Source organism: Protopterus annectens, chromosome 2.part1, assembly GCF_019279795.1.
Source record: "Protopterus annectens isolate FY-2018-M chromosome 2.part1, PAN1.0, whole genome shotgun sequence".
Lineage (NCBI taxonomy): Eukaryota > Metazoa > Chordata > Ceratodontiformes > Protopteridae > Protopterus > Protopterus annectens.
Genome location: NC_056729.1, coordinates 1,447,335,295 through 1,447,357,363, shown reverse-complemented (window position 1 = coordinate 1,447,357,363; position 22,069 = coordinate 1,447,335,295). Strand labels below are relative to the sequence as shown.

Sequence of the window (22,069 nt, the reverse complement as noted above, 5' to 3'; positions counted from 1 at the left end):
ACTACTGCAATGCCCTCATACAGCATCTCAACAGAAAATTACTTTTTTAAATGACTGCAGTCACACAGTAAATGTATGACTAAAATAGTGGAAGAATGAGATGAGTTCAAATTCAAGTGTACTTACATGCTTGAGCCCAAGCACTATAGCAGGAAGTATATTTGAGCAAAAAAGACAAATGATAATAAAGACATACATAAATAAAAAAGCAATAATCCACTGCTGTACGTGAGCATACCAGGATTTAGCCACAGCTGATGTGGTTTGATCATGAAGGTGACTGTAAAAGGGCACTTCTGTTTTCTTCCATGTTGTTTTCGCTACAGTGATGTACTACACATGCGAATGGGATTTACATTCCCACACTTACACAGTACATCAGTGCTGGAGAAGAGACAGAGAAAACAGAATCTCTGTTGCTGTTTATTTAATTAATTTATTTATTTTAAATAGACATTTACAGAGACACTGCAAAAATCAGGGATGTTTCTGTTTTAGTTTTGCAAAACACACCTGATTTTTCTTATATTTTGATGTGTCCTCCAGCATATGTCAATAGAAAAGTCTGTCCGCTTAGTAGTACTTCTACTGGTATATGCTCAATTTACAATAGGCATGCTGGTTGGGCTGTCCATTCAGTGTGCTCATTTTTGAATAGTAATGAGCCACTACAGTATAAATAAAAATATAAAACACTAACAAAGAAAAAAAATAGAATACAGTAAAAACTGGTTAACATGATGGCAAACATCAACCATATGTTAAGTGAAATAAGTAGGTCTCCAGGGAACAAATTAGAGACAGATTACAGCAGCTGAAAGCAAGTGATGACATCAAAAGGACAGTAGTTAATGGAAACAAACAGGTGAAAAAGAAGAATGTTTAAAACAAAGGAACTGCAACACCTAGACATCAAGATAGGATATGAATCATCTAATACTTTTATTAAGCATACTGCTTTTGAAGTTAAATACTTTCACGTTTTTCTTATTATACATGACAAAATAAGGCTGAAAGCTTACTTCAGAGAAGGTGACTACAGCAAACTGATATTATGTTTAAGGAAATAACAGGCTGAGGCAGAATGAATGTTTACATGGGGCTTTTAAGTCAATCCTGCAATCCTTGTTAAATACAATGATCTTTTAATGTCTGAAAAATACCTGAAAGTCAAACATTAGCTTTACATTTTCTTTCACAAAACATTGAACTATTACAATCTGAAAACTTACAGATCGCACAACTTCACTGATCAAAATGGGGGGAGTCTTCTTGCTGGGACTGGAAGGCAATATCCATTGACTGTAGAGTTCCAACAAAAACTGGGAGCAGGAATGTATGTCGACACCAGCTCTGTGCTTCCTGGAAATCATTTAATGCATACACAATTACAACTGGCACTACAAAAAAATATCACAGTTTACCTTAAAATATTGTGTAAGGCTGCTAAAACAAGTAAAGGTATTCCATTCTATAAACTAACTCTTCAACATTTGTCATGCATATCAATAAAGTTATACAAAGTAGAGTAAAACATTGAGACCACAGCCTACAATAAGGTATATCTTGCATAAATACAACTGGAGTGTTACTTGTGTATTAATGTCCTTTAAATTGGTCTGACTTCCCCCTATCCATTTACTCAGCAAACCTAAAGGCTTCTAATGTAGACACTTAAAAAAAATGTAATGCCACACCTCTGAGAGATGCTCAGTCAACTGGCCTTGCATTCTGAAAGGTTCCTATCCTTTAAACAGCAGCAGCAAGCTCTCCTCCTGTGTAGGGCAGTCTCATTAAAGAATATCCACTCCTTTAACTATGTGCATTGTTGTTCGTAATAATGAAGTGTCCAAAAGGGAAGAGAGAAAACCCCTCTTACCAGTTCTTTCGCACACTACAAAATGGACCAGTAAGGACCAGGTTAAGAAATGACACAGAAGAATCTGAAATGTAAAAATACCTTGGAGATAGAATGTGTGGTGCTACATTTGTTGACTAAGCATCACTTTTTACATTTGTTAACCGGGAAGGTCCAACTGGATGTATGACCATTTTCAGCGGAGGCCCGGGAAGAAAAGCTCCATACAGAAAACATAAGACAGAACAGCATAATACAATGTAAAATACAATAGAGAAATACAATCCAGAGAAATCTTTACATATTTACATAAAGAAACCATTCCACTATTAGTATAATTCAAGATAGAGGTTATAAAATATATTTGTAGGTCATTTTCCAAGTTCCCAGCCCAACATTTAAAAAGTCCATATATATTTCTGTGTTTCTTTGTAGGTTACATAAAGTACATTCGAGACTTCACTTAAACAGCTTGTTAGTACAGAGTAATATAGGTTAGGATTTAGAGACACTGCTCGGAGACCCTAACTGGGTGCACAGTAGTAAGGTGTGGGGATTAGACAGGGGTAGAGCAAGGACAGAGCCATCACATAGTGAAGTATTGAGTAAGGATTTTTTTTTTTAATTGGGTTGGAGAGGGCTGTAAGTTTATTTCTGTAGGAAGAGAGTTCCAGACTTTACCAACTGAGTTCATAAACAGAGCTTCCCCAGCTGAGTTGTTAGCTTTGAAGGTGAAAGCTAGCATTTTATTAGAGGTTCGAAGAGTTTTAAGGTTCTGGTAGGGGGTGATGAGAGTTTTAAGATCAGGTGTCCATTCTGGCTGGTAGAGAATCTTGTGGGCGGTTATTAGTCAGTTAGTTAGTAGAAGGTTAAGTAGTTCAAGCCAGCTTAGTAGTTTGAGGTTGTGGCAATGATGGGTCCTACAGGCATAGGCGGTGGCAAATCTGGCAATGTGATTATAGCAGGTTGTGAGCTTGTTCAGGGAAGTTTTACTCAGGTTGGTGAATAAGGGGAAGGCGTAGAGAAGTGTGGATAGGAGATGAGTGAGAGCAAGAACAGTTCTGGCTAGGGGAGTTAAGAAGGGTTTGATTCTATGTAGCCAGCCATGTTTTTTATTTACTATTTTGATGGTATGGTTGATATGCAAGTCCAACTTTAGGTTGTTGTCAACTATAACTCCTAGTAGTTTGGTTGAGGGGTCTGGTGAGATAACAGTGCCATTTGTTAGATGTAATGGAGAAGGTGAGAGAGGAGGTGTTACGAGATTGGGAGAACAGCAGCAGTTTGTTTTTTTTGGGGTTTAGTATGAGACGGCGATAGAGGAGCCAATTTTCAACTATGCTAAATGTGTTTTGTGATAGTGTCAGTAGTTTTTCTGGGGTTGTAGCAGATTAGGGTTGAGTCGTCTGCATATTGAATACAGGTAGTGTCTGGTATTACTTTATGCAAGCCATTAATGAATACTGAAAATAGGAGGGGCCTTAAGATGGATCCTTGGGGGACCCCAAGTGTTATAGGTTACAGGGTAGATAAGTTATCTTTCCACAGGACTGCCTGTTGTCTACCTCCCAGATATGACTTAAGCCATTGCATTGCATGGGTGTCTAGGGAGATTTGTTCTAGGGTTTGCAGGAGAAGTTGATGGTTTACCATGTTGAAAGCTTTGGAAAGATCTAGGAAGATGGCTAAGGAGAGTTTTTTGCCATTACGGTTATGATTTATGGCATTGGTAAAGGATAGTAGGGCAGTGGTGGTGCTGTGGTTTGGTCTGAAGCCATGTTGAGTATTTGACACGTGATTGTTATCAAGAAGATAGGCTAGGAATTGTTTTTGGATACATTTTTCAGGATTTTGGCTATAGGAGAGAGTACTGCTATGGGTCTGTAGTTTGAGAGGTCAGTGCAATTGCCTCCCTTGTGGAGTGGAATGATATGGGATACCTTCCAGGTAGTGGGAATGGTAGCTTCAGATATGGATCTGTTGATCATAATGGATAAAAGGTAGGCTACAGCATCTGCTGCTTTTTGTAGGTAGATTGCAGAAGATCAGCGGCAAAGGTAGTTGGTTTTAGTTTTCTAATTAGAGTAAGGATAAATGAAGTTGAGACTGGTTGAAATTTGAAGGTAGTCTGGGTAATGGGTGTAGAGGCTGATGGGTTTGGTGCACTGGGGGATAAGTTATTGGCTAAGTTTTGGATAGTTTCTGTAAAGAAGCTATTGAAGGTGTTGACTGCCTCTGCTGGGGAATTTGAGTTGTAAGTTGAGGGGACAGGGTTGGTAGATAGTCCTGGATGGAGCAGTGTGTTTAGAGTTGCCCAGAATTTATTTGGTTTGTTCTGGTGTTTTTGTTGTAGGTTGTGACAGTAGTTTTTTTTGTCGGTTGTGACAGATTTTTTGGTCATTCCTTAATTGTCTATAATGGAGTTGATCTGTGAGGTTTTTTTGAGGCACGCCAAGTGGCCCAAGCTTTATTTCTTAGTAAGTTTTTTTGCCTAGTTACAGCTGTAAGCCATGGGTTACTTTTGGTTTTAGTCCTAATGGTACGAGCTGGAGCGTGGCTGTCTAGGATGGATAAGAATTTAGTATTCAAGTATTTTACAGCTTCCTCTAGTGGAAGATGCTTAACTACTGACCAGTTGCAGAGTTTAAGGTCTATTTGGAAATTCTTAAGGTTAAAATTTTTCTTGTTCCTGATTGTTTTGTAGGCAACTGCATATCTGACAGGTATGTTCTTACCAGAACAGCCTAAGATTGGGTTTACTGTATACACCAGTTAGCATCTCACATCTTTTTTATGGAAGCTTCCATGCTTGTGGATTGATAAGCTAAAGGTGCACGTTGTGCTGACATTTGTTGAATACATAATTACGCTCACCCCCAAGCCAACCAGTTCATCTCTCGCAGATCAACATCATCAGTGAGGCTCTGACATGAGCACTGCAGACAAGTGATACACAACTGTATTGTTGTGAGTTTACAAGGAATCCAAAATCCAATGCCAGGTGGGGCACAGAAATGGGGTATACTTGACCTATCAAGCATAGTCATCTTTCTAGATCAATTGATCAACTAAGGCTGTATCTTTTATATTTGATTTCAAGGACTTTCCTTAATAGCTCTTACAGTTGGGCTCGAGTGAAATCAGTGAGTAAAATTACCCTGGAAAGAAATGAAGCAACACACGCACCAACAAAAAGGCAGTAAAGTGGAGAAAAATTAGCCAGTAGGCTTGACAACAAAGCTACAAGCAGGGAAGATTTCCCAGGAAAGAAGCATCACAGACCACAGGACAACACTGGCCAAATCTGACAAGAACCGACCAAGCACTGAAGCAGCAGATAAAACATCCTGGGCCAGTGAGTGAAATGTACAATGGCACATGGAAATGAATTCCTCCCAAAAAGGCAAGGCAAAAGTACAGTTGTGTACACTTACCATAAATGTAGATGTTAAAGTGTATTCACTGTTGCAGTCCTAACCAATGGGTTATCCAGCTCCTGGTAGCCCTCGATCAGCCAGAATACCAAAGGTAAGTAAATATGACATCGGCTGTCGTCGGTTGTAAAGGACGTCAGAACGTCCGATACAAAAGGAGGCAGCCGACGTCACTTCCTCAGTCTTTCTTGCCATAACAGTCAGGAGCCCCAAGAAAACAAGACTTAAACCAAAAATAAAGTAACTTTGGTAAAGTAAACCAGATTCAGCCTGCACCTTAGGAAAGGAGAGCAGGAGAGGACCAAAAAAGGGGGAAGGAGGGAGGGAAACCAGGACTGCAATGGTGAATACACTCGTACAGCTACATTTACTGTAAGTGTACACAACTGTACTATGTTCGTCGTGTTTCACTGTTGCAGTCCTAACCAATGAGATGATTACCAAAGCCCAGAGAAAAGGCAGGCGGTACCAACAGAATCAAGGATTGGACAGAATGCCCTGCAGAACAGCAGTGGCAAACCCTGCCCTGGCTCTAGAAAACAAAGGCAAATTGTAATGCTTTGTGAAAGTGTGAACAGAAGACCATGTGGCAGCCTCTAAAATGTCTTTAGTAGGGACACCCCTTAAAAAGGCTGCAGAAGTGGAAGCTGCTCTTGTTGAGTGGGTCCTAAGCCCTTGAGGAGGAACCTTGTCATGAAAGAAATAACAGAAAGTAATACAATGTGCAATCCATTTATAAATGGTTTGCTTAGAGATAGCTTTGCCCTGAGCTCCAGGGGCAAAACTGACAAACAGCTGTGCTGATTTCCAAAGGTCTTTAGTCTTATCCAGGTAAAACCTGAGCTGTCTACGCACATCAAGAGAATGCAGGATCCTTTCACCCCTATTTTGAGGATTAGGGAAGAAAGTAGGAAGGTGTATGGACTGATTAAGAGTCAAACTAGAAACCACCTTAGGCATAAAAGAGGAATTGGTTCTCAGACAGCCAGGATCTGCATGGAAGATAAGAAAAGGCTCCACAGCTATCAAAGCTTGCAGCTCCGAAACTCTCCTTGCTGACGTTATAGCCAAGAGGAAGGCAGTTTTCCAAGAGAGAAACTTTAAATATGCAGTGGCAGCTGACTCAAAAGGAGGAAGAGTGAGTTTCTCTAAAACAAAATTAAGATCCCAGGCCAGAGTAGGTGCCCTCCTGGGAGGTTTTAAGTTGCAAGCACCTCTGAGAAACATTTTCATCAGGGGATGAGAGAAAATGGGTTGCTCAAAAGAACAATGAGCAGAAATGGCTGAAGCATGGATCTTGATAGAGGAAAAAGAAAGACCACCTTGAAGCAAATCAGCCAAGTATTCCAGGATCAGAGGAAGAGTAGGCTGAGAAGAAGATTCCCCTCTAGCCTTCATCCAATGAGAGAAACTTTCCCATTTACCAGCGAAGGACTTCCTAGTGCTAGGCCTCCTGGCCTCCCAAGGTACGTTAACCACCTGCTGGGAAAGGGAAGAAGAAATGGATTGAGTCATACAATGAGCCATGCTGCCAAATGGAGAGACTGAAGATGAGGATGTAAAATGTTTCCCTTTACTGAGCCAAAAGACCTGGTTTCAGAGGAAGACGCCAAGGAGGAAATTGGGAGAGACTGAGAAGCAGTGGATACCAATGCTGTCTGGGCCAGTCTGGAGCTATGAAAATGGTCCTTGGACTTTCGTCCCTGATCTTCAATAATACTCTGGGAAGAAGAGGAGGGAAGGCATAAACTGACAGTAGCGACCAAGGGAAGGACAGAGCATCCACTCTCCAGGCCTTGGTGTGATGCTGTCTGGTGCAAAAAAGTGGTAGAAGGTGGTTGTCTGGGGAGGAGAAAAGATCCACCTGAGGAGTGCCCCAACGTTGAATAATGCTGTAAAAGACTGCTCTGTTCAGTTGCCACTCGTGAGGATCCAGGGTCTGCTCAACTGGTCTGCCAAAACATTCTCTCTCCCTGGAGCTAGGAGATGCAGGCCCAAGGATGCTGCTGTGGACCAGAGAATCATGCTCTGTCTGCACAGGGGGTAAGAATGAGTCCCTCCCCGTTTGCTGATGTACCACATGACTGTGGTGTTGTCCGTTCGGATAAGCAGCATTCCTGGAGAAAGAAGATGCTTGAAAGTCAGTAAGGCCTGCTGAACTGCTATCAACTCCTTCAGGTTTATGTGCAAGTGCATCGGCTGGGCAATCCAACGTCCCTGTATGCATCTGCCATCCAGGTGAGCTCCCCAGGCATAGTCCAATGCGTCCGTGGTAAGAACTTGAATGGCAAGAGGTGGGCGAAAAGGCATCCCTCTGTTTTGTAGACAGGCTGTCGCCCACCATAGAAACTCTGTCTGCAGACATGGAAGCAGAGGAATTATCATATCCAGGTCCTGTGTGTGTTGACACCAAAGGTTCTTGAGGTACCATTGCAATTTCCTCATATGCAGTCTTGCATATGGAATCATGAGAATGCAAGAGGCCATGTATCACAGAGCTTGCAGGCATTTCCTTGCAGAGAGCTGGGACAGGCTTGCCAAATCCTTGAAGTAAACAGAAAGAGTTGCCTGCTTCTCCTGGGTGAGATATATCATCTGGGCGGCTGTGTTCAGACTCGCATGTTATCTCCTTGGTTGGAACCATTTTTGATTTTTCCTTGTTGAGAGTGTAATCCAGGGAAGAGAGAAGAGTCTTTATGAATTCCAGATCCTTTAGCAGCTGTTCCTGAGAATTTGCTTGAATTAGACAGTTGTCCAAGTATGGGCAAATCTGAATTTTCTTCTGCCTGCAAAAAGCAATGACTAGAGCTAGGTACTTTGCGAAAACTCTGGGAGCAGTAGATAAGCCAAAGGGCAACGCAGAGAATTGATAATATTGCTTGCCCACTCTGAAACAAAGGTATTGCCTGCAACTTTCCCTGATAGGGATGTGCAGATAAGGTTCTTTCAGATGCAAAGTTACCAGCGAGGAGGCCTTGTCTAACATTGGTAGCAACTGATGCAGTGTGAGAGCATCTTGAGCTTTGAAATTACCAAGAAAGAGTTCAGAATGGATAGATCTAGGATAGGATGCCAGATGTCTTCTTTTTTTGGAACTAAGAAAAGTCTGGAATAGAAGCCCTGGCCTACCTGCTGAGCAGGAACTGATTCTATTGCCCCCAGATGTAACCGAAACAAAATTTTCTTTTCTGCTTCTGCTCTTTGGTTTGGAGGAGTGTCCGGGAATACTTTGGGCACTGGAAAGGTGTGGAAAGAAAACCTGTGCCCTAGGGTTACGGTTCTGAGTACCAATTTGTCGTCTGTGATGGTGGCCCAGACATTTGCAAAAATGGCCAACCTTCCCCCTAAAGGAAACTCCGGGCAAGCAGGAACAGGCAGAAATTGGACAGAGTCATTGAGAATGCTTGGACTGAGATGTAGGCTTAGAAGTGGAAGCATGTCATCGCTTAGACCTTTGAGGGGTAGCCACCTGGCCCTAGAAGATTTGTAACCTCTAGTGCTAGAACGGTTCTGTCTGCTGGTATCAGGAAACATCCAACTCTTAGAAGGGTAATTCCTGCTGAAGCGAGGAGGTTGAACTTGCAGAAAGTCTTTAACTGTTTGCATAGACTTGGCCTTATCTTCCATCTTTTTGAGAACTTCCTCTGCTTTGCTGCCAAAAAACTGTCCTTATGTAAAGGTACATCTAAAAGCTTAGACTCGACAGGCACTGGAAGAAGCTGTTCCCTGAGCCAAGCATGCGTTCTGATTACAGATCCAGTAGCTGTCACCCTGCAAGAAGCTTCTAGAATGTCAAAACCACAATGTAATGAATGTTTATTGACAAGACTAGCAGAATTCAGCAAATCCTGCATATCCTTACTCTCTGCCAAAGGAGGCACACTTGCAATCTTTTACTTAATAGCCTCCAAGGTGTGCTGCTGATACTTAAGCATATGAAAAAGGCAATTAGTAGACCTTATAGCAAGAGTGGCAGAGGTATAAACTTTTTTACCCCAACTATCTAGGTTCCTAGATTCCCTGTTGGAAGGAACAGAATTTTTGGTAACAGTGGCCTTAACCCCTTTAGGCCCTTGAGAAATAACCTCTGGGTCAGCTAGCGGATTCCTAAAGAGAAACAAATGAGAATCAGGGACTCTATAGTACCTAGCAGGTTTCCTGGGAGCAGGAGGAACAGAATTCTGAGTCAAGGAATTTTCCAGAAAAACATCATCAACCACTTCCAACATTGGAGGTATAGCCAGAGGCTTATGCTGAGGCAAATCCAAAAACTCCCTGATCCTTTTCTTAGATTGGGGATAATCCTGACTTTCCCATTTAAAATGCTCCCTAAGAGTATTCAAAGTATCACCAAAAGAGAAATCTTCTGGAGGAGAAGCAGAAGGAATGGATACCTCTGCATCTGAATCTTCAATAGGAGAAAAAACCCGAGAAACTTCCTCTTCATCAGCAGAAATGCTAGAGGTATCAGTACCTGAATAAGATAAATCTGCTGGACAGAACTCCCTACCCCTTTTTGAAGGAGGAGGTTGTGAACCCCTAATAAGAGTCAAAAGGTCATTAGCCATTTTAACCATTTGAGATTGAGGGGAATGTGAGGAAGCTGGAGCCTGTTTCTTCACAGGCTTACGACTGGAGGATTTACCTGCAAGTCTGAAGGACTCAGGAGGCTTGGCCACCGCCGATGTCGTGGTAGAGGTTGTCGGTATGAGCTTGCTGTCAGAACGAAGAACAGAGGCCTTGGAAACTGGCGCCAGCTTAGCAGCTCCGGATCCAGCTAAAGAGGTGACAGGTGAAAGGTCAAAAGACAAAATGGAAGCCGGAGGACTGGGGGACTCTGAAATGGTCTCAACCATGACCTGCGGTTGAAAATCCGCGGACTTCAGGGGCTGCAAAGGCACCTCACTGGCTACCGTGGGGCTGACGACCAACTTAAGATCATCAGAAGACTTGACCCTCAGAAGCCTGTCACGGTCCTTATCCTTACACTTCTTAGGAATATCTGAAGCCTGAAGACCAGCGGACGCCATACCGACAAACTTAGGCCACACTCCAAAATGCTTAGCTAAAAGCTTAGCCCGACGATGAATAGTACGCGGATTAAAGGAAGCACAGAGATCACAATTAGGAATGTTGTGGTCAAGGCCTAAACAAATAATACAATAGGAATGAAAATCTCGATGGGGAATCTGCTTTCCACGGGCAAGGCAATTATTAAATTTTTCTGACATTTGTTAAGGCAAGAAAAGAGGATCCCCAACGGGGTATTTAGCTGTAGGTGACTTCAACTTTGTAGTCGGAAATCAAAAAGGTAAATGGCCGACTGGCACTCGTGCAAAATTGCTTCTGCTTCGGGCTCCGCGGCAAGGAAGACTAAAGAAGTGACATTGGCTGCCTCCTTTTGTATCAGACATTCTGACGTCCTTTACAACTGACAGCCAACGTCATATTTACTTACCTTTGGTATTCTGGCCGCTCAAGGGCTATCGGGAGCTGGATAACCCATTGGTTAGGACTGCAACAGTGAAACACGATGAACATCTGTAGGTTCCTTCGGTCCACTGCCAGTGGGGAAAGAAATGTCCTTACTGGAATGTTACACTTGGATGAGCAGGTTCATCCTCATGAACAGGTGGACTAATAGCGTCAGCACCAGAAATTTTTCAAAGATGCTAGCCCCTCCGTTTTATCCCAAACAATGTAAATAGCTGCCTTGCCAGTGCTTTGATATGCTGCATTAAGGAGAAGCAGAAACAAACAGAATAACTAAAATGGCCTTCTGACCATGTCAGCAAGAAGACAGAGGTGGAGGATGGGGGGCATGTTAATGAGAACGGGCCTACATATCCAGATCAATTATTACACTATGTACATTACCTTGTCTCATATGAGGAAGTCCATTCTATTCAACAGCAGATAAGAGTTCTAAGCTTATCCTCTTGGGTGGTCAGCTTCTTAGGAACACCCCACCCCCACCGCAATAACTGCAGCTCTAAAGGAATGCCAAGATTTATATATCACATCTTGCTTGCAGTGCCTTGCAAAAGTACTCACTGAAGCCCCAGTATCTACTGCAAAAATCTTCTAAGGATGCATTACCCACATTCAGGAGTGAGTTACTACTATTATACAATAACATTATTTAAGAAAGAAACTGCTTACCTTTTTTAAATAATGCCTTTCCATAACAGCACTGTAGTGTTCTTCTGCGCTGGCTGATGTACTGTGCATGTGTATGGAACTTGCATTCCCTTCTTCTTTCGGCTGTTCCCATTAGTGGTCGCCACAGCAGATCATCTGTTTCAATTTCTTCCTGTCCTCTGCATCTTGCACCTGCATGTCCTCTCTTACTACATCCATAAACCTTATCTTAGGCCTTCCTCTTTTCCTCTTACCTGACAGCACCATCCTTAGCATCCTTTTCCCAATATACTCAGCATCCCTCCTCAGCACATGTCCAAACCAAGGCAATCTTGCCTCTCTTTGTCTCCAAACCTTCCAACCTGAGCTGACCCTCTAATATACTGATTCCTAACCCTGTCCATCCTCATCACACACAGTGCAAACCTTAACATCTTTAACTCTGCCACCTCCAGTTCTGACTCCAGCCTTTTTGTCAATGCCACTGTCTCCAACCCATGTAACATAGCTGGTCTCACTACCCTAGACCTTCCCTTTCATTCTTACTGGTTCTAGTCTGTCACAACTCACTCCTGACACTCTTCTCCACCCACTCCACCCTGCCTGTACTCTCTTCTTCACCTCTGTTCCACAGTCACCATTACTCTGAACTGCTGATCCCAAGTAAAACTCATTCACCTTCCCAGCCCCACTCCCTGCATCCTCACGATTCCTCTATCCTCCCTCTCATTACCACACATATATTTTGTGTTAGTCCCGCTAACCTTCATTCCTCTCCGCTCTAGAGCATATCTCCACCTCTCCAGGGACTCCTCAACCTTTTCCCTACTCTCACTATAGATCACAATGTCATCTGTAAACATCATAGTCTACGGGGACTCCTGTCTGATCTCGTCTGTCAACCTGTCCATCACTACTGCAAATAAGAAAGAGCTTAGAGCTGATCCTTGATGTAATCCCACCTCTGCCTTAAATGCATCTATCACTCCTACCGCAGACCTCACCACTGTCATACTACCCTAGTACATATCCTGTGCCATATGGAACTTAATTCCCACGCTTGCAAAAAATCAGTGCTGTTCAAGAGAACAATGAAGAAAAGAGATTCTCTGTTGCTGTTTATTCCCCCTTACTGCCAGTCTTAATTCAAGAAACATGGACAAACCCAACATAATAGGGGGACAGAGGTCCAAAAATAGGGACATATTTTATTGCTGTTATAAACTTCCAAATTTGTTTGTAGTACAGATTTCGTGTTTGCATCCATTTTCTGAAGGATATGAAATCTAAACCTCAAACTTATGTTTTTATTTAATGACTTCAAATCCCCAGTGGCTTGCCATAGTAATGATTTTTTTTTAATGAGGAAAAGACCAAAAACCAAAAAGTATGAGGCAAAAATCTGGTCATTCTGCAAAGATCCAGTGAGTTAACAGGTACAACAGTCCACTGAGTTTTTAGAAGGAACAGCACAGAAATACAAAGAAAATCAATTGTGTTTCTGTTTCTTCAGTTTGCAGAACGTACCTGATTTTTCTTGTATTTTGCTCTGTCCTCCATAGCATATGCCAACAGAAAAGTCTGGCCCCTCAATGGTATGTCAGCTGCCAGACTTTTTTCTATTGGCATATGTTAGGTTTACAACAGGCACACTGGTTGGCCTGTCCACTCAATGTGCATGTTTTTGAATACTAAGTCACTGTATAAACTACAATAAGCTAGGACTAGAGCTAGGCATTTCGTAAACACCCTTGGAGCTTCAGATAAATCAAGGGGTAATGCATAGAACTGATAATGTGACTAAGAAACAGAGAAACTTAGAAACTTCCTGATGCCTATAGCTATGGGACTGTGGTAATAAGCATCTTTCAAGGCTAGTGCATAGTGTTATCAAGTAACTCATGGGAGGAATAACAGCGTAACAGGTTCTGTAAGATCAACATTTTGAATTTGGGTACTTTCATACAGAGATTTAGAAAAGAAAGCTCTAGTACTTGTCTCCAACAGGCCTCTTTCCTTGGAAACAGAAATATTCTAGAATAGAAGCCTTTGCCCCTTTGAGTTGCGTGGCATAGCTTCTACGACTCCTTGTTTGGTTCAGACAGTGTGGAGGAATTCCCCCCAAAAAGAAGATTTTTGTATCCACTGATATCTGTAATTTTCCTGCACTTTTATCACCCTGGAGTATGAAACAATCTTTTGACAAAGGGACGTGCTGAGGACCAGTTTGTGAGACAGACATCTAGAAATACTGGCCATACGAAAGAGTGTTGGCATAATCATTCTTACCAGTCTGTCCCTTTTCCTGAAATGACCTGTTTCTTCTTATTTCCTTCCAGGCATCACTTTTCAGCACCTTATTTGCCAGAAAAAGGCTGGTTTTGTTTATTTCATTTTTACGTGAAACAGGGAGGCCTGAAGACTTGTACTGGAGTACATGAAAAATCTTAGAAACTCTCCGAATCAGTTTCCCCTTTTCATCATATAGTTTGACAACCTGTGTGGCAGAAAAGCCAAACAATACCTCCTTATCTAAAGCAGAATCCAAGATTTCAGATTTTACTTAAATCAGCAAACTTTTAGTTACATACCCAAGCATATCTTTTCAACACTGTAGTAGTAACTGTGGCCCTAGACACAGTATCTGCACAATCATACACAGTCTTTGTTTAGATACATGGGACCGGGTATTAACAGTTTGGTTCAGAAAACTTTCTTCTTTAGGAAGAGTTGTAGCATATTCCCAAGAATGCCATATAACAAAGCATAACTTTCAGTATATGTGTCTGGTAAGTCAGAATTCCGAAGACTAGAGTGGAAGAAGAAAATATTCTCTTACCTTACCTTATGTGGTCCAACATATTTACTTCCTTGTCACCAGATGAAGGCATTGTATTAAGGACCAACTTGTTTCCAAGCATGAGATGCAGAATGTAAGAAACCAAAACATTCAGAGAGATAGGCTTGGGAATCTGCAGAAGCAGCTCTATCACTGACAAAGTCAGACATTTCACACTCTTGTTTCATCAGGAATTGCTTTACAGAGTAATCCCACTTGTAACTGCTTTTGTGCACCAGAATTCACTGCCTGTAAGCAATTACTTCTTCAGAAGAACAATGTTTAATCTTTTGTGTTTTCTTAAATGGATTTCCTGTAGAAGACTGATTTGAAACAGGGACATCCGCCTGATCTAATGGTCTCTTGCCCCAGTTACCCAGAGAATGATCTCCTGGTGTGTCTCCCAAATCTACAGAAGATGGTAATCCATTACCATACTGGACAGTGAAGAGGAAGTGTCGGATTCCCAGTTCCTGAGGACCAAAAGGACTACAGCAAGCCAAGAAATTAAATGAGTGGTCTGAGGAACACGGCCTCTGCAGGTTCTATGACTGTCAGCTGAGTAGTAGACCAAATCTGTAACAATGTCAAGGACTCCACTGTAAGTGATTTTTTTCTTTCCAGGTACAGTGGGAGAAGAACCAGCCAGTGCAGTGTAAGTAAAGTATCCATGCTACAGCCAAGGAAGATGATCCAAAAGCAGTAAGCATTGCTGCAGATAGTTGGTCAGAAAGTAAGTTGTCACTTAAATATTCACAAGCAACAAACGTATACTTACAATGCACTCCCCAGTCCCTTTGTCATACAAAAGACAATAAGAACACAAAATCAATGATAGTATATTCAAGCATTCAAAACACATTGTGACAAAAGCAATATGGCAGACGAGTTGTCACACAGTGAGCATACGTATTATTTTTATTTTATACATTTACTCTTCAATGACTGGGTTTAGTACCACTAGACCAATGTCCTCTTTTCAGGGGAGACCAGAGGAGGTGACTGTAATGAAAACTGTCCAGGTCACAAAGTAACTTCCCTTTCTCTTCTTTCTGATATCTGCCGTGGGATCTTTTATATTCATCTAAGCTACAACTTTGGTTTAACATCTCAGCAGAAGGATGACACACTCAGAGGAGTGCAGCACCTCCCCCTTTATGTTGCACTGTAATGTCAGTATCAAGTACCTGGTATGGGAATACAAACTAGAGCCTTCCAATCTCCAGCACCGAAGGCAAGTGTGCTACCTGCTGAGCAACATTACACTGACACAAACATCCCTGCCCATCCCTCTGTAAACCTTTTTGTCTATAAAAAAAATAAATAAATAAAAGTGTACACACACAGTACATAATTTCTCACAAAATTAGCCCCAAATGCATTATAAGAATACCCTCTAACAAAAAAAAAAGAGAAAGAAAACAACTCCCTGATAGGAAACTTCTGATATTGTTAAAAAAGTGGTTTTGTAAAGGGAAAATAGCACTTTTAATTAAAAAAAAAATAGAATAAATATTTTTCTTAAAACAGCAATAGTTTCTTTGTGGAGGGGTCCACAACAGAGATTTAGCTGCCAAAAACAAAGGTCTTAACTGACTGCTTGTGAGGCATTGTTGAAGCTACTTCTCAAGATGGCAAGCAAGTACTGAAGAAGTATTCAGTTTGACTGTTGATTTCCTTCCTTAGGATTAGCCAATCAACATCAGACTGAAGGTGGTGGGGGTTAGCATAGCCAGAGTTTTTTGAAGCTGGAAGGTTCTTTTTCCTAGGCAGAAAACAACCCATATAAGCCTAAAGGCTACCACAGCAGGAGGAATAATGATCACCACCACTCACTATCACACTATCTCAAAGTGTAACTGGCTACCAGAGCAAGCTTACTCGTAAATGTACATACTTAGAAATTGATCAATTAATCCTAATGCCCCCATTGTAAACAATTATTTTATTTATTTTATTTGCATTTGTTGACCAGGGGAGTCCACTGGGCTGAAACAAACCCATTTTCAGTGGAGGCCTGGGGGAGAAAAGCTTCATAAACAATATACAACAAAATAGAAATTTGTTGAACAAGTATTTACAAACAGTGGCAAGCACCATAACATTTGTTAAACAAATATATACATGGAAATGTGTATTTTCAAAGAGTAGCAACCTTCTTAAACATATCGTGGGTAATATTATTATTTATTATTTTATTTATTTTACATTTGTTTATTGGGATAGTCCGACTGGATACATGTCCATTTTCAGTGGAGGCCCGGGGAGAAAAGCTCTACATAGACAAACTTACATAGATTAGAAGTTAGCAAACAATTATAAAAACCAAGTGATTACATACAATGGGTTGGTAGTGTTCCCTAGCAGGGACTCACAATTCTAATGGACAGACAATTAAAAGTAAGAGACATCAGACAGGAAGCAGAGCTTGGTGATACAGTTACAAGTTATGATAATTGCAGAATGTGCTTTTAGTTTATAACTTAATCAGGGTTTGTACATGGGCATAGCCAATTCACTTTGAGATACTGTTTGAGGTTTTTTTTGAAGAGACTTTTGGAGGATTGTAGGGTTATATAGTTTGGCAACTAATTCCAGGTTTTGCCAATGAAGTTGGCAAACAGGGATTCACCAGCAGAGTTATTAGCTTTGTGGGTTTGGAACAGTAGTTTATTGGCTGACCGTAGGGATCTTAGGTTGCTATATGGCTTAATAATATTTTTAAGTGAGGGGGTATCCTCAGGGTGGTACAAATTTTTGTGCGCTATTAAGAGCTGATTGAATTGAATGAATTGAAATTAGTTATACAAGTATTTACAAGGATTAGACATTTTCTGAGAATGACAAACAGGTAACTTACGTTGTGCAATTGTTTTCAAAGCCATCACACATTTTCTCTTCAGAACACAACCAAACAGCACTTAGTGAGACCCTCCTATTACACTACATATAACTGAAGGAGCCTTTGCTAAAATGGCACCTGACAACTGGAATGTGACATTCCAGATGAAATAATTTCTACCGACCTCTTATCATTTAAAAAGACTGTCAAGTCTCATTTAAACAAAGCAAACAAATGCTTATGCTTTTAAGATAATGGCTGACATCATCATCTGCACACCAAACTGTATGGGCAGTGCAGTGGTTAACGTTGTCGCCTCACAGCAAGAGGTTCTCAGGTTTTATTCTTGGCTGGGATGCCTTCTGTGCGGAGTCTGCATGTCCTTCCTGCGTTTGCATGGGTTCCCTCTGGGTGCTTTGGTTTCCTCCCACATTCCAAAGACATGCATCTGGAGCGTTTCTCCTCAGGCTTCTGCTGAAAACAGGCTCTGTCCTAATCGGACTTAGGGTTTATCACCTGTCCCACTATGAGAGGGACAGTCCCTCTTTGGGCAGTTGTGTCCTGTGAAAAAAACTAAAAAATGCCAAATATCCTGAGATTTTAAGGCAACAAATATTTCATGTTTTTTTAATAGTTGCATAAAACAGTTATTTTTCATCTAAAACACCTAAATGTTATAAGAAGTAGCATAAAAAATCTCAACTGCTACAAGAATAAGCTTTTATTTTAGCAAACAAGTGAAGTGTTGTCCTTTGCTCTAGCTGTGGGCATATTTTGTCCTGCAAAATCTCACATTTCTACAAAACATTTCCCACTTTGGGCATCTGAAAAGGTTGCAACCCTAGTCTGACTTTATCGGTCAACAAATGGTGTATGTATATATATATATATATATATATATATATATATATATATATACACACACACACACACACACACGCATTTAATTAGCTTTTAACTTAACTTTTGGATTGTGTTATATCTGTACTATATAACCTGTTTAGATTGCAATTTTTTACATTACAAATGTTTACAGACATTCAAAACATACTATCAAACAATTTGTTCACACTGCAATGAGCCGACTAATATTTACAGATGTATGATGCATACTACATATCCTTGTGCATGCACCCGCACACATTTCTCCAGAATGTGCATTACTTATAGACTATTGATTGTAATGCTGTCAGCTGTTCTAACTTAATACTGTACTTATGCATTTACATGTTTGTACTTTATGTTTTGTTGATGTCTCTTCCCTGGATCTTGTCTGAAAAGGTTCTTCGGCCCAGCTTATCTACTCAGATACACTGAAAAAAAAAATAATTATATGTGCCTGACACTGGTGATCCTGTTACACATATAAAACAACCTTTACAAGGTGAATCAGTTGAAAAGTCATATTCAGGCTTGCAGACTTCCAAAAATAGAATTTAGGCCAAGCTGATAAAGCACCCATTAACTTGGTATAACTCAACAAAAGGTAATGGCATTTTTTTGATTATGGTAATGCTCTCAATGAACAGGACACAGTGGGTAATAAAGTAAACATCTTCTAAACCCATCTTACCAAAATCCTGCCTATGAAAAAAGATGAAAACTCTGTAATCTCTCTCCAACTGTGGTTACCTCAGCCAAAATGTATACAAGTCAACTGAAGAGTAACCACTTGTTTTTAGCCTTCTGGTTATGTCTAAGGTGATGTGCTAGAATTCCACATCAACAGAGTAACTTATTTCAGCTCTTATGAACTCTCCATAGGGCAATGACTTAACATTTAGTAAGGTGTGCACAAATGGCTAGAAGGAAGCTGTTTGCAAAAATTGGTTTTCTGTGAATTATGCACAGATTTTTCCCATTTCACATATACTAAAACACCATGTTTCTCAATGGCTGAATCTTGAAACATAAAAGATATGCCTAAAATCACTCAAATTCAATCTGCAAAATAATAAAATGTTCAAATTAAGTCACTATCCCTTTTACTCTATAAAAAAAAATATATGTATTACTTATAAAGCAACATATCTGACATCTAGTATTGATCAAAACTAGATCTAGATTCAACCCACCCCATAAATAAACAGGAACAGCTGTTGAGGAGTGGAAACTTTGCCCCTCCCCAACAGTTGGGCCCTTCAGCTGTAAGTCTATGTCACCATTAAAATTAAAAATTATGCATCAAACAAAATTCCAAAACGGCATGGACAAAATGGTGTCAATAAAGAAAAAAGAATAGCTTGTAACCCAATAGCACGATAGTGAAATACAGTGACTTACCACATCTTCCATAATAAAATGGCAATACTCTTACCAATTGCAACTCCTCAAATGTCAAAAAAATATATAAAACACTTATTATCTTATACATTGGATTCAAGATAAGTCTCGAAGTTCAAATAAATGAAACAGATGATGTGGTACAGAAAATGGGTGATAAAGACTTATTACAATATAGTGGACAATAGGGCAGACAAAGGAAAGGGGGATGCTGGTACAGCCAGGTAGGAGAAATAAGAAGTAAAGATAGAGGTTGCAATGAAAGGAGAGCATAATTAAGAGAAGAAAGAGATAAAGAATTAAATGACTGAGGTATACCAAGAAGGTTTGCCATCCTAGGCAGCATGATTACTTACTGCTGTTTATCACACTTGCTTAATGACAACTTGTAAACAGTCAAGCTTTTCTAAAGAACATAGTGCCAATTTAAGGTTGCCCTTCAGTGGTCATTTAACAGCTTTTTTTCTGTACAAGAAACATCTTTATTAAATTATCGTGTATGACACAATCTTACATTTATGTAAATGAAAATAAATCATAGTGGCACAATCTCGGTTGCAAACATTATACCTTACAAACCGTGGCTACAAACATTATATATGACTTTTAAAATATCCCGTCATTGTTAGTCAACCATTGCCTAGCTCATTCAGATCCTGCCTTCTTTAAAACATTACTCCTCATCTGCATCTACTGGTCCAACATGTCCCATTTTTCCTATGTAATTTACTCCTATCCTTTTATAAAGATCCCAGTTCCAATTGTCTTATCTCTATTGCTATCTTTGTTACTTCTACTAAAGTTGGTTTAGACTTTATTTCCATTTTCTAGCAATTGCTTTTTTGTCAGCCATCATAATTAAACTCAGCAAGGCCTTACTATGTCTAGGCAATTCCAACTCTGTATCATAGCTCAGAAATAGTTTCCATAGTCACTCCAATTTGCTCACCCAGCATGTCCAACAGAGCAGTCTGCAGAAAATCTTTAAAGTCAGACAAATCATTAAACTCTCAGAAAATATGTTCCCAGTTACCTCTTTCTTCCCCATTACATTTCCAACATTTGCTGTCTACATGAGGAAAGATTCTTTGGAGCCTGCTTTAGGAATAAAAATATATATGTAAACACTTCCAGGCAAAGATCCTAAGTCTTCTAGACTTTTGTTGCATATTTGGGACACATACATATATTCCCCCATTGTTTCTTTGTGAACTGCTTATCCAATCTCTCTTCCCAATTCCTCCTAACCTCTTCTGATTGATTCTTATAGTTAACATGTAATATTTCATATGCTCTACTAATTATTCCTTTCTTAATGGCTACTTCTGTTCTAGATTCTACTAAGAACTTGACTAGTGCTGGTCTTTCATTTAGGAACTCATTTAGGAACGCCTATTTCTTTCTTTTTGCCTGTACTTTGATATCAATCCTTGATGTGGAAGGCAATCCCTAACCTGCAGTCCAAACAAGTTCTTAGCATCTTCCTATTCTATTACCTTTCCCCATCTAGTTATCTGCTCTCAATACCTTGGTTCCTTTGCCAGTTTTCTCCAATACACTTCCACCTCATCTTGCTTTTTGTCTGTATCCCAAATTGCAGTCATGGTCATTTAACAGCTTCTAAACAATCTGTTCTTTAAAGGTAGTTGAAATGAACTAAAACAGGTCATAGAGAATTACAAAGCTTACAAGCTATTAAAAGTGATTCAAATTACTAGTGCTTAATGACAGCACCTAGGCTGTCAAACGGTTTTCAGAATTATGCATGCCCAGGACAGCTACCCAATTTAATCCACCATTACTAAAGCACTGTTTAATGTGAGAAAAACTGCAGCAGACAAAAGTAGGATGAAGAAAGTACAGTTGTATAAAAACTTACCATAATAGATGATGTCCTAAGTGATCACTGTTGCAGTATTCCTGACATACGGGATGTCAAGGCTGATGTCCTACCAAGTTACATTCAACACATGTCCTTTTCTTGTATGCAGTGTAATATAAAGACAGACATGTGAGAATGGTTCCTCAGACCATCTCCAAGCCAGCAGCCTGAAGACTACTTACAGAGAACAATGGTCATCTAGGAGGAATGTAGCATGAATTGGTAAGAAATCTCCCTCGTACCTATGTAAGACAGCCAGGGATACAGCAGATGGTATGAGTAAGAGAAAAGGGAATGGAGGCTGGGATGGAATTCTACAACAGTGATCAGTAGGACATATATTGTTATAGTAAGTTCTTACACAACTGTACTATGTCATGGCTGAAATCACTGTTGAGTATTTCTGACAAATGGGTGATTCCCAGAGCTAAAAGATGAAAGAAGGATAGACGGCTATTGAGAAGAACTGTCCAACAGTCTGGTCAGGACTGACCTAGCAAAGGCTGTCATGGACCTGGAAAAAGCATCAGTTTTGTAGTGTTTGGTAGGTGTGTGTACAGATGACCAAGCAGCTATCACCAAGAGACAGTCCTGGAATCTGTCCTTTTGTAAAAAGCTCCTGAGGAAGTGACTGCCCTAGTGGAATGTGCTTTAGGGGAGGAGGGTACAGTCATATCGTGTTGTGAGTAGCAGAAAGTAATAACCTTTGAAATCCAGGCTGCAGTAGTTTGTTTGGAGACTGGCTGTCCCTGCTTAGGGGTCATAAAGGATATAAACAGCTGGTCAGTCT

General features: G+C 40.4%; 1 protein-coding gene across 4 annotated transcripts in view; it reads right to left on the bottom strand.

The window, feature by feature from the left end:
• The window catches only part of HTT (huntingtin), a 4,811,037-nt gene that overhangs the window by 357,043 nt on the left and 4,431,925 nt on the right, over positions 1–22,069 (bottom strand). For all 4 annotated transcript variants that reach the window (XM_044062924.1, XM_044062926.1, XM_044062925.1 and 1 more), the window contains one exon: positions 1,233–1,362. In XM_044062924.1, coding sequence (XP_043918859.1) covers positions 1,233–1,362 — 130 coding nt within the window. The remainder of the gene's footprint in view (positions 1–1,232; positions 1,363–22,069) is intronic.